General features: G+C 41.0%; 2 protein-coding genes across 13 annotated transcripts in view; one reads left to right on the forward strand and one right to left on the reverse strand.

The window, feature by feature from the left end:
• The window catches only part of LOC144504735 (uncharacterized), a 117,131-nt gene extending 114,530 nt beyond the window's left edge, over positions 1 to 2,601 (reverse strand). The window contains exons 1-2 of the mRNA XM_078230479.1: positions 1,969 to 2,601; positions 1,774 to 1,837 (exon numbers count right to left, since the gene is read on the reverse strand). Coding sequence (XP_078086605.1) covers positions 1,774 to 1,837; positions 1,969 to 1,998 — 94 coding nt within the window. The 5' untranslated portion in view covers positions 1,999 to 2,601. The remainder of the gene's footprint in view (positions 1 to 1,773; positions 1,838 to 1,968) is intronic.
• afdna (afadin, adherens junction formation factor a) overlaps positions 2,315 to 15,238 on the forward strand; it is a 220,900-nt gene continuing 207,976 nt past the window's right edge. For all 12 annotated transcript variants that reach the window (XR_013499669.1, XM_078230105.1, XM_078230109.1 and 9 more), the window contains exon 1: positions 2,315 to 2,447. Coding sequence is in view for 11 of the 12 variants with exons in the window: in XM_078230105.1 (XP_078086231.1) it covers positions 2,349 to 2,447 (99 nt within the window). In the remaining variant the exon portion in view is untranslated. The remainder of the gene's footprint in view (positions 2,448 to 15,238) is intronic.

Raw genomic sequence — 15,238 nt, forward strand, 5'->3', positions numbered from 1 at the left:
ACCATGTTGTATTATGACCACTTTTCCAATGAGATTATTAATTAAGCTTACCTTGTTACACAATACCAGATCTAAGATAGTTTCATCCATGATCAGTTCCAAGTTCTAGGAAACTTTCAGAAAAATATTCAGCAAACAAGGTTCACATGTTGGCCAGATTGGATAAGGATAGCAGATTTCAACTAGTTTGATGGTTACCATTACTCTTATTATTCCAGGTTTATTTAATATACCTAATTTAAATTTCTCAGCTGCTATAGTGGGATTTGAATTCATGTCTCCTGATCATTATTCCAGGTCCCTGGAAGTACTAGTCCAGTCACATAGCCATTATGTTACTATTCCCCATCACTGTGATGCATTGATCACAGCTCAACTTCTGAATTATCGAATATATTTGCTCGTGTGAGACATGCAGGGCCACTGCTTTGTGGTAACAGAATAAATCAAACTCATTATTTATGAAAAGGGATTTGACATTTTCCATGAATAACATAAATCAGTGGCACTAGAAAATAAACCAATAATATCCGTTGGTTGTTATTATGTATGGCAGAGGTCTGCATGTGCCATGCACATAGTTAATATCACACTACTACCTTTTCTCATGCATACAAATGATTCTATGAAATATAAATCCATATTTTTAGTCGGGTCCACATTCACAACAATTATTTTGAAAAATAAGATCACATTACCATTTTTGAATGTAATCACATCATTTTAAGAGAAAAATCACTATTTTATTTATGTGCCTGTCATTTTTCATCCTTGGCAAATAATAATGATTCCAAAACTGGGCAAGTATTATAAGTCTCTTCACGTTCAGCAACACTGGCATACATTGAAAACCTACTTAAATATGTGCATATCCAGTGATTGTTGGAAATGCAAAATTAATAAGAAAAAAGTATATAGATTAATTACATCTTAGGGAAATCGTCAGATGAAGTCCTTCAGCAGAGTTGTATTTTTATACATAGTGCATCATAGAAGGGCAAAAATCAAAACCATTCAAAATTACATTTGGCAGATATGAACCCATCATTGGCAGTAAGTAGGAAAAAAAGAGATCTTAACACACACGAGGAAAATAACTCAGATACCGGGTAATGGAAATAAAAACAGAAAATGCTGGAAATACTCAGTTGGTCAGGCGGCACCTGTGAAGACAGAAACAAAGTTAGCGATTCAGGTCAATGACCTTAAATCAACAAGTTGTTTGAAGGTATTAAGGGTGAGAGCAGTGACATTAAGTAAGATGATTTTACAGTTACATCGTGTAAAATTTGCTCCGAAAAGAGCAGTTGTTACCTTCAATAAGTTCCTTCAAAGAACCCAATATGACCTTATGTCAGAACCGTTTACTCCAGTTGCTTTGGAAAGTTGCTCTGGAGTTCAAGAAACTGCTGACATAATGTGGTCCTGAAGTGCTCTGAAGTTCCCACATGATGCAGGAATTGCAAGCAACCATGATCCAAAAAAACTCTTGCTTCTTTTAGAATCTACCTAGCACCTTGTTTGAGTTATTAATTTTAGTTATTGTCCCTGAGGTGCTCGATACTAATACTCTTTAATTTACCCGGTTGGCGTTGATAGATTTTTTTCAACAGAAGCAAACCACCACGGATGGTAGAAATCTGGAAAAACTCAATATATCTAGCAGCATGAGAGGGGGAGCACAGTTAACATTTCCGTGAACTATTTATCTCTTGCTGCCATATCGACTGAGTATTTCCAGCATTTCCTGTTTTTAATATAGATTTTATTTACCTTGTTCCTTGACGCTCACACCCTGTCCCCGAATTATTCCAGCTGCTTGAAATATATTGCAGGCCTAGAGGCATATAAATAGACTTTCACACACAACAAAAAAAATAAGTTCGCGCAAAAGCGACTTGGCACATTTGATATCATAAACATCAGGTGTTAATAGAAATCACGGAACGATTCATAACTCTCACTTACCACACCTCCATGGGATGGAGACGTTACCATCCAGCCACCTGCTCCCTCAGGTGGAATGTGACCCCCCGGCAGTTGGTGCGCATGCGGTTGGAGGCGGGCGATACGCACCTCTGGGGTGGGGGAGGCGTGCGCGTGAGCGAGGGAACGTCATCGCGGGGTCGAGAGAGAGGGTGGTGCTCGAGACAGAGAGGCGACGGGTGGAGTGCGCGCGGCCGGGAATACGCAGCCGGAATCGGACGGCGGTTTTCCTGTGGCGGTTCCTCATTCCTCTCTTCTTATTCACCTTTCCTTCACGGAAATCCACCTGACCGTTTCGGTACACGCACGTACATATATATTTATTTGGAGTTGATTCTGTTCGCACCGGGCTCCCACGAACGATGTCGAGCCGCGAAGAGGAGCGCAGGAAGCTGGCGGAGATCATTAACCACTGGAATGCCAACCGGCTGGACCTGTTCGAGATCAGCCAACCGACCGAGGTGAGTGCTGCGGCTGTGAAGCGCCGGTACAGGCCGCGGCCACCGGTAGCCCCAGCCAGGCAAGGCCGGCCGCGCAACCTGGGACTGAGGATCGGGGGGTGGGGTGGGGAGGACTTCGATGTCTTCGCTCTCCGCCCTTTCCACAACAAAGGGCAGCCCAGCCGGAGCTCCAGCTTGTCGGAATGGCAGCAGGTTGGGGGTTGGGTTGGGTTTGGTTTATTTGTGGAGCGTGGAGGGGGTGGTGGAAAGAAGAGACAACAAAATGCTGAACGAATGGTTATTCCCTCCGTGTCTCTTTGGCGTACCCAGAGTAATTTTTAATTTGTAAAGACATCTGAATTGTGTTCGCCTAAAGAATTAAAGGGCGTGTCAGTAATCCTGGACCATTATGTTGGAAACTCTGGAGGCTACTACCTAGTTTTTGGGGGTTAAGGCAGCAGAGGTTGTACCTCCCTAGGACGGAACGGGAGGCATCTTCCTGTAACTTTTAACCAGTGCTTTTATTGAACTATTAAGTTTTTTTTGCCTTTTTTTTAGGAGTAAGTAAAATGAGTTTGACCTATTATCTGTAGTTTGAACGCTCACCTCCGGGCGGATTCGTCTGCTGTTTCTCTGCCATTCCCCACCCTCTTATGAGTTAACTTGATATGGATTCGAGATTCACACTCCCAAGTGTCAAGTCATGATTTTTTTCGCGAGTACTTGAGCCGAATTCCAAATGACCCAGTGCAAGTCAAAAGAGCAAGTTATTCTACCCCTCCCAAAAAAACTAAATGTAATTTCACGACCGCTGCTTCAGTATAATGAATAAAATGAGAGCAACAGACATTTTACTTATTTTCCAGGAAGATCTCGATTAAGCATGAGTTTTAATTACAATTTGGACATTGTTGTATACATTTGTTAAAACACAGATCGTGAACCATATAAATATGCGTTTAAGATATTGGGCCACAAATAGACTTTTTCAAATGGATTAGGCCATAATGGAAGTTGTATGATTGTTAGACTAGGAAAACTAACTAACCAGCGTTTTCTCTTGGAATTCATGTATAACACTAGAACACTTATTTGGTTGATGTCACTGCTGTCGTTATTTATATGTGGGGATTTCTTGTAAAAAGACTCAAGAACTCTCTTGTTCAGGTATCTGATAAAGTATAATTACCAAAAGGAAAACTGCTTTAAGATTTCCTTTCACTAATACACGGCAACAAAACAAAACATGCTGATTATCTCGAACTCCAGTTTAAAAACTTGAGCTGTTGCACTGCACTGGTAATCAGTCTATATTATTTAACCTTCCAGAGTGCCTTGTCAAATGTTGCTGGTCTTAAAGGTCATGTATCTGTTTTTATTTGAATGTTCTGTTATTTTCGTGATTTCTTTTTTTTGTTATTACGTTGGGCTGCAATTTCAAGTTGCTGGTTTTGATATAATGGGTTGGGCGAGTGCCTTTTTTCCCATACGTTGTTTGAAAAGTGGATGTCAAAATTCTGACAATCAGGAATTTATGCAGCTGCACTTCTGTCTACCCTTGTTGAAACAAGAGTTCTGTCAGAATGAACAATTTACTTTTCATTTGTGTATAAAAGCATCTGTAATTTGGTAGATTATTGGAGAATTAAAATATAAGGAATGCTGTACAAATCCTATTAATTTCAGTATTTGGAGCAACAACTAGCTCAAAAATCTGTGTTCCAAATGTGTAGAACTCCCAAGTAAAATTAGTATAAAAATGTTTGCCATGTTAGCAACATATTTAACCATAAGTTGCTGTTGTTGGGCTTCTGTTTGTGCATTTTGTTTATGCACTATTTAATAAATATAGATGTGATAGCACTTCACTTTCAGATGATCATAGAGATTGAATTTTCACACCATAACATATGGTTCACCTTTTTATTCTGCAAGTCCATTGTTGCACAAGAATTCTATAGTGTTTCATCCAGAGCAAATCTTTTTGGGGTTTTGAATATAGGGAGAGAGGCATCAAGTGAAAGTGGTTTGGAAGGGGCATTTAAGTCATAGGAGCAGAATGTATGTGCTGGAATGTCAAGCTGGAGAGGACTTCTGAATGTTTATAACTTCAGTTTCCTGATGTCTGTGCCTTGGGATGTTACTTTGTTAAATATACTATATAAATATGTTTTTCTAAAGTGTTGGATTTGGTTCTGCTTAAGCATACCATAGACTTCTACTGTATGAAATGTATGGGATGAGGAAGCTCCTTGCACAAAACCATGCCATAAATAATGTTTCATTCCCATAACTTCTATTGTTAGGTTCTAGAAAATTAAACACAAACATATGTAATAGAGATGTCATTGTAATATGTACTTTATGTAGCTGGTGTTTCCTTTTCAATTGTGAGTAGCATTGCTGGTAGAAATACTTCAGGACTGAAAATTTTTATCCTTTAAAATAAATCCTGTGTTGAGTGCATGAAGTCCTTAATTCTGTGTACTTTTTAAAGGCATTATTTTACTAAAGCTGTAGAGGTGGAGGTGCTTCAAATATAAATACGATATTGAAACTGGAGGAACAGCTACCACTTAGTTGTTTTTTTTGTGCTATAGCACCAACGCCCTTTGTGATTTTTTTAAATGTCTGTGACTTTTGTTCAAATTTCCATTCTGTTGCGAAGTGTCCAATATAATCTGCACGTACAGTAAAAATATATCTCCAAGTGCAGAAAAAAAAACTTGAAACGAGGGCAGATAAGTTTAACGAGATAACTCTGGGAGCTAGCACTTGTACAATGGGCTGACTTGGCTTCTGTGCTGTGAAATTCTAAATCCAGATTATTCAACCAGCAACTGGAAAAAACAATGTCTCTGTGTAAGTTGTGCGTAGGACATGGACTACAACAAAAATACTTATTTTCAGTAATAGGACAAACAACAGCTAATGTAAATTTATATAGTCATTAGGACTACATGTCAATTGAACATGCATGTGGGTAGCATTATGTTTATACATACATAAACAATGAAGACAGCTACAGGAATGTATAGCAGCTTAAGAGAACTTATATGTAGCATGCTGATTTATGCACTGAATTAACTACAAGCGCAAGGGTATCATTTATTTAAGAACTCATTTTAGTTAAGTAATAGAGCTGCTAGAAAATCATCTCATCCTAAGTTTTTATTTCAACCAAAGAAGAACTATATAGAAATATAAAGGAGAAATTATGTGCTTTAATAGCAAATTGCAGCTAACGTTTTTTGAAGTAGTACAGGGAGAGCAACAGAAAGAGGGTTTAACCTAGACATAGTTGTATGATGAATGAGCTAATATGGATGTCAGAGGATGGTGTTAAGATCAAATATTAGTATATGATGGAGCAATAGCACAGCAGCTTGTCTTTTACCTTCAGCAAGTTTATTCTGCTCCCAGCTCAGTAGAGACACAAGCTTATGACTTATCTGCTGCAACTGATCCAGCTGTGCCTGTTTATACCCTTTAGGAGGTTGAGCCAATATCCATTACTTGTTTTTAATAAGGCAATTAGCTTATCAATGTAATTACCAAAGCATGCACTTGTGGATTGACAAATTCTCTATTTCATTTAAATTAAAGCATTAGAAGAGCAAAGAAATTCAGGAACACATTTTTAAATCTGAACAAATGAAATCAAAGTTACATGTTTTAACATTATAGATTCTACATTCCCTTTACAATATTTATGTATGCACATATTGGAAAGCAATAATTATTTTTCCATTTTGTTATTGTAACACAAGATCCAACGCATTTAACAATTTCTTGGAGCAGGCATTTCTTTTCGTAAGAGTCTGAATGGACATTTTCCCACAGCGATCAGTTATCAACATAGCACTCCATAGGCAGACTTGACTCACCTTGCCCCTTGTACAATATTTCTGCCAGTATATTGCACAAGTAAACTCTGATTTTTCCTTACCCTTTTAATTGAAGAATTTAACAGCACAAAAACGGGCCCTTTGGGCCCACCTTATCTATACTGACCAAGTACCAATCTATACTAATTCCATTTACCAGCACTTGGAACATAGCTGACTATGGCGTGGCAATTTAAGTGCTCATCCAGATGCTTCCTAAATGTTCAAGAGTACCTGCCTCCACTACCCTTCCAGGTAGCATGTTCCATATTTCCACCAGCCTCTGGTGAAAAAGTTTCTCTTCTGTGGAACATTGCAGGGTCTGCTTTTTAACTGGTAGCAACCTGTTTTCAACAAGGTCAGCCCCTGGGGGTTGGGGGGGGATCCATACTCTTGATGTTTAGTTTCAGTCCGTATGCACGCCTTTAATTTTCACAATTTTCTTTCCATATCGTAGGCTACTTTACGTGGTTTCAAAAATCCTTCTCTTTGAAATCGCTCATCCTGCAAAAATGCTGCCTTTATATCTATCAATCTGCGCTGCCAGGAGTATGCTACAATGGCCAAAAAATCTTCAAGCTTACTTTCTCTGCAATAGGGAAGTTCACTCTGATGTCTTGATCCCCAAGTCTGTCTTCAAAACCCTGAAATACCAATCTAGATTTAGTGTTGTATATGTGGTCAGTACATATCGACATGTATGATGAGGCTGGCTATCCCCTATCTGGAATTTTAGTATATAATCCAAATTCTTTCCAGCTTTCTAGCTCTTCATTTGGTCTTTTATCAGCTTATCTTCCAATTTATTGGCAGCACCACAGGGTCCCCTACCTCTCGTTATATTCCTAGTTTGTTCTGTAGTACTCTTTCTGGTTAAGCTGTGAACTTGCTTGCCCCTTTCTCTCTTCCTGGACGGTTGCTACATGATCTTCCCTGCAAGTGATCAAAACTCTGTCTGCAAGTCCAAAATCTTTTCCTGGCATCATAATCCTTTTCACGTTCACTGCCAGAACTACTACTGTGCTTTCTTGCCTTCCACATTTTTATTTTTTTGCCAATCCATGGGTCTGATTTTCTGACCTTTATCCGACATCTTTACCAAATTTTATATTCACCAGTGACCTTTCTTGCTCTTCCTGTGGTGGATGCATACCTTCTCACACTGGCCCCTTATGGCATCTATGTTACCTTTGTTCCTACTTTGGGTATTGGTTCTTTTAAATAGTAGCCTTATCCTTCACTGCATTGTTATTTTATTCATCTATCAATTCTTTATTAGCCGTAGTCAGTTCTTCATATTTGCCTATTATGTACAATGCATAGCACCTCTTCACTCTCTACGTCTTGTTTAGAATCTGTAACGGTTTAAACAGCGCCAATTAACCTCGAAGTATGAACTCTAACAGTTTGATTTCTGTGCTGTATGATTGCTACTTTTCCTTCACTGCTATCACTTCGTCAGGGCCTTTCCATTCTTTTCGCCAAATTTTCTCCAAAACCTCAGCTCCAATGAAAGTCTTTCTGCTTGCATGCAACACATTCAGATGGGCAGAAAAAGTGAGCTAATAATCCCTTCAAGAGCAATGGGTGTATCTGATCCAAAGGCAACTTCGGATCCCTGCCGTACACCAATTTGTATGGACTGTAATCTCCAAATTCCCTGATCACAACAGGGAGATGGTGTCTTCTGATATCTTATATAAATTTCACACAGCTGAAATGGGCTCAGTAAGGTCGCCATATTCTTTATCAAGCACTCCCAACATTTTGCAATAAAGCCTTCAGTTTTTGTGGCCCTGGATGTGCGAACTGTCTATGCAACTTCGAGACTATCATCTTTTGTCTACCAGATTCTTCTTCCCAGAAGTTAACAAGACTTAAGGGGAGATAGTATCATTGTAGTATTGTCACTAGGCTAGTAATCGAAAGACCCAGGGTAAAATATGAGGACCCCTTTGTAGATGGTGAAATTTCAATGAAAAAAAAAGCTGGCTCAAGAAACCACAAAAGGTCGTGAATGTAGCCCAATCTCACGCAAACCAGCCTCCTATCCATTGATTTGTCTACACTTCCCGCTGCCTCAGCAAAGCAGGCAGCATAATTAAGGACCCCACGCACCCCAGACATTCTCTGTTCCTTCGGGAAAAAGATACAAAAGCCTGAGGTCACGTACCAACCGACTTTCCTGCTGCTGTCAGACTTTTGAATGGACTTGCCTCGCATTAAGTTGATCTTTCTCTACACCCTAGCTATGACTGTAACACATTCTGCACTCTCTCGTTTCCTTCTCTATGAACGGTATGTTTTGTCTGTATAGCGTGCAAGAAACAATACTTTTCACTATGTTAATACATGTGACAATAAATCAAATCGCATCAAGTAATTTGAATGCCAATACAGACTCCAGGATGTCAAGCTCAAATTTCTTCAGTCTTTTATACCATCTATCGAAGTCCACATATTCTTCCATGGACTGATCAGTTGTTTTCTTAAATCTATTCAAGGCTTACCAGGCTTCATATGGTTCCAATAAGTCATCCATTTTGTAGAATTTATCCAAAAGCAGAAGGTCCAGTCCCTTTTCCTTATCCAAATCATTCACGTTCCACTCTGCAAACACTTGCATCTAATTTTTAGTGGCATTGTGAGGCTTGAGTTGATTGTGTCCTAGATCCCTATTCCTTTTCAAAAATTCTTTCACTGGATGTGGGAGTCGCTGGCTAGGTCAGCATTTGTTACACATCCCCCTAATTGCTTTTGGGTAGATGTTGGTGAGCTGCTGCAGGTATACCCACAGTGCTATCGGGGAGGGAACTTGGAGATGGTGCTGTTCCCATGAACCTGCTGGTCAAGTTCAATTTCTGGCCAGTGGTAGGTGGGGGATTCAATTATGGCAATGCCTTTGAATGTCAAGGAGAGAGAGTTATATTCTTTCTCATTGGAGCTGGTCACTTTCCATCACTTGTGTGGCACAAGTGTTACTTGCCATGTATCAACCACGGTGGCACAGTGGTTAGCACTGCTGCCTCTCAATGCCAGGGACCCGGGTTCAATTCCGGCCTTGGGTCACTGTCTGTGTGGAGTTTGCACATTCTCCCTGTGTCTGCGTGGGTTTCCTCCGGGTGCTCCAGTTTCCACCCACAGTCCAAAGATGTGCGGGTTAGGTTGATCGTGCTAAATTGATCCTGGTGTCAGGGGATTAGCAGGGTAAATATGTGGGGTGATGGGAATAGGGCCTAGGTGGGATTGTGGCCAGTGCAGACTCGATGGGCCGAATGGTCTCCTGCACTGTGGGGATTCTATAACCTGAATTTGAGCAGACCTTGCTTCATATGTACATGGACTGCTTCAGTATCTGAGTCGTCGTGAATGGTGCTGAACATCGAGCAATCATCAATACATTCCTACCTCTGACTTGATGGTCATTGAAGCAGCTAGCGATGGTTGGGTCTAGGACACAATATTCTAGGATTGAGATGATCAACCTTCAGCTACAACCATCTTCCTTTGCACTAGGTATAACTCCAACCAGTGGAGAGACTTCCCCTGATTCTCACTGACTCCAGTTTTGTTAGGGCTCCTTGATGCAACGCCAGGTCAAATGCAGCCTTAATGTCAAGGGCAATCACGCGCCTTGCCTTGAGTTCAGCTCTTTTGTCCATGTTTGGACCAAGTCTGCAATGAGCTTAGGCCGTGAATGGCCCTGGTAGAACCCAAACTATGTCTGAGCAGGTTATTGCTGAGTAAGTGCCACTTGACAGCACTGTCAGAGACACCTTCCATCACTTCAAAGATGGAGAGTAGACTGTTGGAGCGGTAATTGACTGGTTTGGATATATCCTGAGTTTTGTGGACACCCCACTTTTGGGTCCGAAGCATTTTCCAACAACGAAGAATAACGGTACAGCATACTGCTCACAAATCTTCTATTGGCTAACTTGAGCTAGATGGGATTGAGTTTGCCATTAGGCATTTAATGACGAGGACCATGATTCTGCTTTTCTATTTTTCCACCAGGATCAAGGAATTAAATCATCTTGTAAACTTCTTTATATATTGCAGTTCTGGTTTTGGAGTATTGTGTACAGTTTTGGTCCCTTTATTTAAGGAAAGATATATGTGCCGTAGGGAGAATTGCAGCAGAAGTTCACCAGACTAATTTCTGGGATGGCGGGACTATCTTTTGAGGAGAGATTTCTCAGAGCCGATGTTCGCGAGAGCTTAGAAAAATAAGAGGTGATCTCATTGAAACTTAAGGAATTGTGTAAGGGGATGGACAGGGTAGATGCAGAAAGGCTGTTTCACTGGAGGTAGGGAAGGTACCAGAGGACTGGAAAGTAGCTAATGTAACACTGCTGTTTAAGAAGGGAGGGAGGTAGCAGACGGGAAATTATAGGCCAGTTAGCCTGACTTCGGTCATTGGCAAGATTTTAGAGTCCATTGTTAAAGATGAGATCGCAGCGTATTTGGAAGTGCATGATAAAGTAGGACTGAGTCAGCACGGCTTTGTCAAGGGGAGATCATGTCTGATGAATCTGTTAGAGTTCCTTGAGGAGGTAATGAGGAAGTTGGCTAAAGGAGAACCAGTGAACATAATTTATGTAGATTTCCAGAAGGCCTTTGACAAGGTGCCACATAGGAGACTGTTAAATGAGCTCAGTGCCCATGGTGTTAAGGGTAAGATTCTGGCATGGATAGAGGATTGGTTGACTGGCAGAAGGCAGAGTGGGGATAAAGGAGTCTTTTTCAGGATGGCAGCCGGTGACTAATGGTTTGCTTCAGGGGTCAATGCTGGGACCATAACTTTTCACAATATACATTAACAATTTGGAGGAAGGAACTGAAGGCATTGTTCAGATGCCTGTTTGCAGATGATACAAAGATATGTAGAAGGACAAGTAGTATTGAGGAAGCAGGGGGGCCGCAGAAGGACTTGGACAGGTTAGGAGAGTGGGCAAAGAAGTGGCAGATGGAATACAATGTGGAAAAGTGTGAGGTTATGCACTTCGGGAGGAGGAATGGAGGCATAGACTATTTTCTAAATGGGAAAATGCTTAGGAAATCAGAAACACAAAGGGACTTGAGTCCTTGTTCAAGATTATCTAAAGGTTAACGTTCAGCTTCAGTTGGCAGTTAGGAAGGCAAATGCAATGTTAGCATTCGTGTCAAGAGGGCTCGAATACAAGAGCAGGGATGTACTTCTGAGGCTGTATAAGGCTGTGGTCAGACCCCATTTGGAGTATTGTGAGCAGTTTTGGGCCCCATATCTGAGGAAGGATATGCTGGCCTTGGAAAGGGTCCAGAGGAGGTTCACAAGAATGATCCCTGGAAAGAAGAGCTTCTCATATGAGGAACAGTTGAGGACTCTGGTTCTGTACTCGTTGGAGTTTAGAAGGATGAAGGGGGATCTCATTGAGTTACTTTAAGACCGAGATAGTTAGGTTCTTGATAAGGGGATCAGGGTTATGGGAAAAGGCTGGAGAATGGGGATGAGAAAAGAATCGGCCTTGATTGAATGGCGGAGCAGAATAAGGGATAAACCATTTAAGACTGAGGAGGAAGAAGAATTCCTTCACTGGGTGATGAATCTTTGGAATTCTTTATCCCAGTGGGTTGTGGAATCATGCACATGAAGCAGGTTCAAGACCGAAATCCATAGAGTTTTGGAAACTAAGACATCCAGGGATGTGGAGACAACTCTATGAAGTAGATGATCTAATCTGGCTTTCTGCTATGTTCCTAGTTATGTTTTCTAAGTTGTGATGCCTGGCACTGTACAAATACGAACTAACCAGGACTTTGTATAGTTGTAGCAAAATGTTCTCCCATTGTAGTCCAGACCACTCGATATAAAGGTTAATATTCCATTAGCCGCCTTGATTTTTTTTGCACCTAGTCCCGACATTTCCGTGATCTGTACACGGATCTGTAAATCTCTTTGGGCTTCCACCTTTCCCAGCTTTTCATCATTTAGAAAATGGTTTATCCTATTTTGATCCAAAATGGGACGAACTGATACTTGCCTGTACTCTCTTGAAGATGAAGTGTGACAATCAGTAAGCTGGATATAACGTAGATTTCTAATGTATATAATTTGCTTCTATAATTACTGCCCAAAAGATTGAGGATTCTTCAGTAAACAGATTATTTGCTGGCAGATTGAGGATACTTCAGGCTGTAGACTTAAAATTTTCCTTCCTTGTGGCTTCCCACCCCCGCTGAGAAGTTCACAACCTAACTGATTTATTTTTATCAGGCCAATATGATGGTGTGTGGTTTCCTGCCCACTTCCGTCACTGTGGAATCACTTTGTGCTGTGTGAACTAAGCATTGTTGGAAAGTGGGTTTTACATTGCGTTGGAATGAGGCATTTATTAAATGAACATCTTTATTAAATCAAAAACTCCATACTGCTTTGAGGAGTAGGGATTGTTAAGTAGGTATCATGAAATTAGGGGGGGTAAACAGTTAATCATTATTCTGTACTTGATGTCCAGTGATTTTAATGAAAGCATCACCATGCTCTAAACCCTGATTTGAGTGGTGTACTTGCATCACAGTAATAGATAATGCCTTTGGTTTGAGGAACAGGGTTTATGGTTGCAACCTTTATTGTTTTGAATATAATTGAGATGGTAAATTATCCTGTACTATTAAAAGCTGCTTTTATCTTTAGAATCAATGGCAGAACAGTTTCTTGATTTTGCACATCTTAAGTTAAAGTTTAGGAATGTAGGAATTAATGAGTGCTTTTCAAATTGGCAGGCAATAACTAGGGTGCCACAGGAATCGGTGCTGGGACCCTAGCTCTTCACAATATATATTAATGATTTGGATGAGGGAACAAATGTAACATCTCAAAGTTACCAAGTTGGGTGGGAGGGTGAACTGTGACGAGGATGCAGGGATCCTTCCGAATGGTTTGGACAGGTTGGGTGAGTGGGCTGATCAATGGCAGATGCAGTATAATTTGGATAAGTGTGAGTTATTCACTTTGGAAGCAAAAACAAGAAGGCAAATTGCTACCTGAATGGCTGTAAATTGGGAGAAGGGAGTGTGCAGTGTGCACAAGGACACCCAGGTCCCAATCATTGAAGGTAAGCATGCAGGTACAGCAGGCGGTAAAGAAGGCAAATGGCATGTTGGCCTTTATTGAAAGAGGTTTTGAGTACAGGAGCAGGGATGTTGTTGTTGCAACAATACGGGGCCTTGGTGTGCAGTTTTGGTCTCCTTTTCTGAGATAGGATGTTCTTGCTCGAGAGAGTGCAGCGAAGGTTTACCAGGCTGATTCGGGGATGCCTGGTCTGATGTATGTGGAGAGATTGACTAGGTTAGCATTATTTTCGCAGGAGTTCAGACGAATGAGGGGAGGATCTCATAGAGACTTAAAATTCTAACAGCACTAGACAGTGTAAATGCAGGGAGGATATTCCTGATGGTGGGGAAGTCCAGAACCAGGGGTCACTGTCTGAGGATTCAGGGTAGACCATTTAGGATGGATGTGAGGAGACATTTTTTTTCACCCGAAGAGTGGTGAGCCTGTGGAATTCATTACCACAGGAAGTAGTTGATACCAAAACATTGAATGTGTTCAAGAGGTGGCTGAATATAGCAACTTGGGGCAAATGGGATCAAAGGTTATGGGAGGAAAAAAGCAGGATTAGGCTATTGAGTTGGATGATAATGAGTGGCGGAGCAGGCAGAGGGGCCAAATGGCTGCCACCTGCTCCTATTTTCTATGTTTCTGTTTATTTTAAAGGCGACTTTGCGGACAAGAGTAAAGTTTTAAAGTCAAAAATTCAGTTTTCTATCTTGATTCATTAATTCAACATGTAAATATTATTTACATATTCAAATTATGCATTCTACCAGATGCTTGTGTAATTTGTCAAGTATTTAGTTTAGAAATGTAGAATTTTTGTCTTGGGCTCTTCATATTTTTAATTTCAGGCAATTTTTTAAAAAAGCTCTTCAGTGTCAGTAATCCTTGTACGAGAGAGATCAGGCAGATGCAGGGCAAAGAGCAAGGGAAGTCCAGATTAAAATGCATTTATTTCAAAGCAAGAGGCCTGACAGGCAAAGCCGATGAACTCGGCATGGATGGGTGCATGGGACTGGGAAATTATAGCTATCACTGAAACATGGCTAAGGGAGGGACAGGACTGGCAGCTCAATGTTCCAGGGTACAGATGCTATAAGAAAGATAGAACAGGAGGTAAGAGAGGAAGGGGAGTTGCGTTTTTGATTAGGGAAAACATCACGGCAGTACTGAGGAGGGATATTTGAGGGTTCGCCCACTGAGTCTATATGGGTAGAACTGAGAAGGGGGAAATCACTTTGATAGGACTGTACTATAGGCCCCAAATAGTCAGCAGGAAACTGAGGAGCAAATGTGCAAGGAGATTACAGATAGCTCCAAGAAAAGTAGCGTGGTAATAGTCGGAGACTTTAACTTTCCCAACATTGATTGGGACAGCCATAATATTAGAGGCTTGGATAGTGAAAAATTTGTTGTGTATTCAAGAGGAATTTCTCCTTCAGTATGTGCATGGCCCGACTAGCGGGGGCAAAACTTGACCTCCTCTTGGGAAATAAGGAAGGGCAGGTGACAGAAGTATTAATGAGGGATCACTTTGGGACCAGTGACCATAATTCTATTAGTTTTAAGATAGCTATGGCGAGCAATAGGTCTGACCCAAAAGTTAAAATTCTAAATTGGGGCAAGGCCAATTTTGATGGTATTAGACAGGAACTTTCAACAATTGAGTGGGGAGTCTGGCAGGTAAAGGGACAGCTGGTAAGTAGGAGGCTTTCAGAAACATGTTAACCAGGGTTCAGGGTAAGCACATTCCTTTTAGAGTGAGGGGCAAGGCTGGTCGAAGTAAGGAACCCTGGGTGACTTGGGATATTGATGTCCTGGTCAAG

The sequence above is a fragment of the Mustelus asterias genome, chromosome 15, assembly GCF_964213995.1.
Source record: "Mustelus asterias chromosome 15, sMusAst1.hap1.1, whole genome shotgun sequence".
In the NCBI taxonomy this organism is placed as follows: Eukaryota; Metazoa; Chordata; class Chondrichthyes; order Carcharhiniformes; family Triakidae; genus Mustelus; species Mustelus asterias.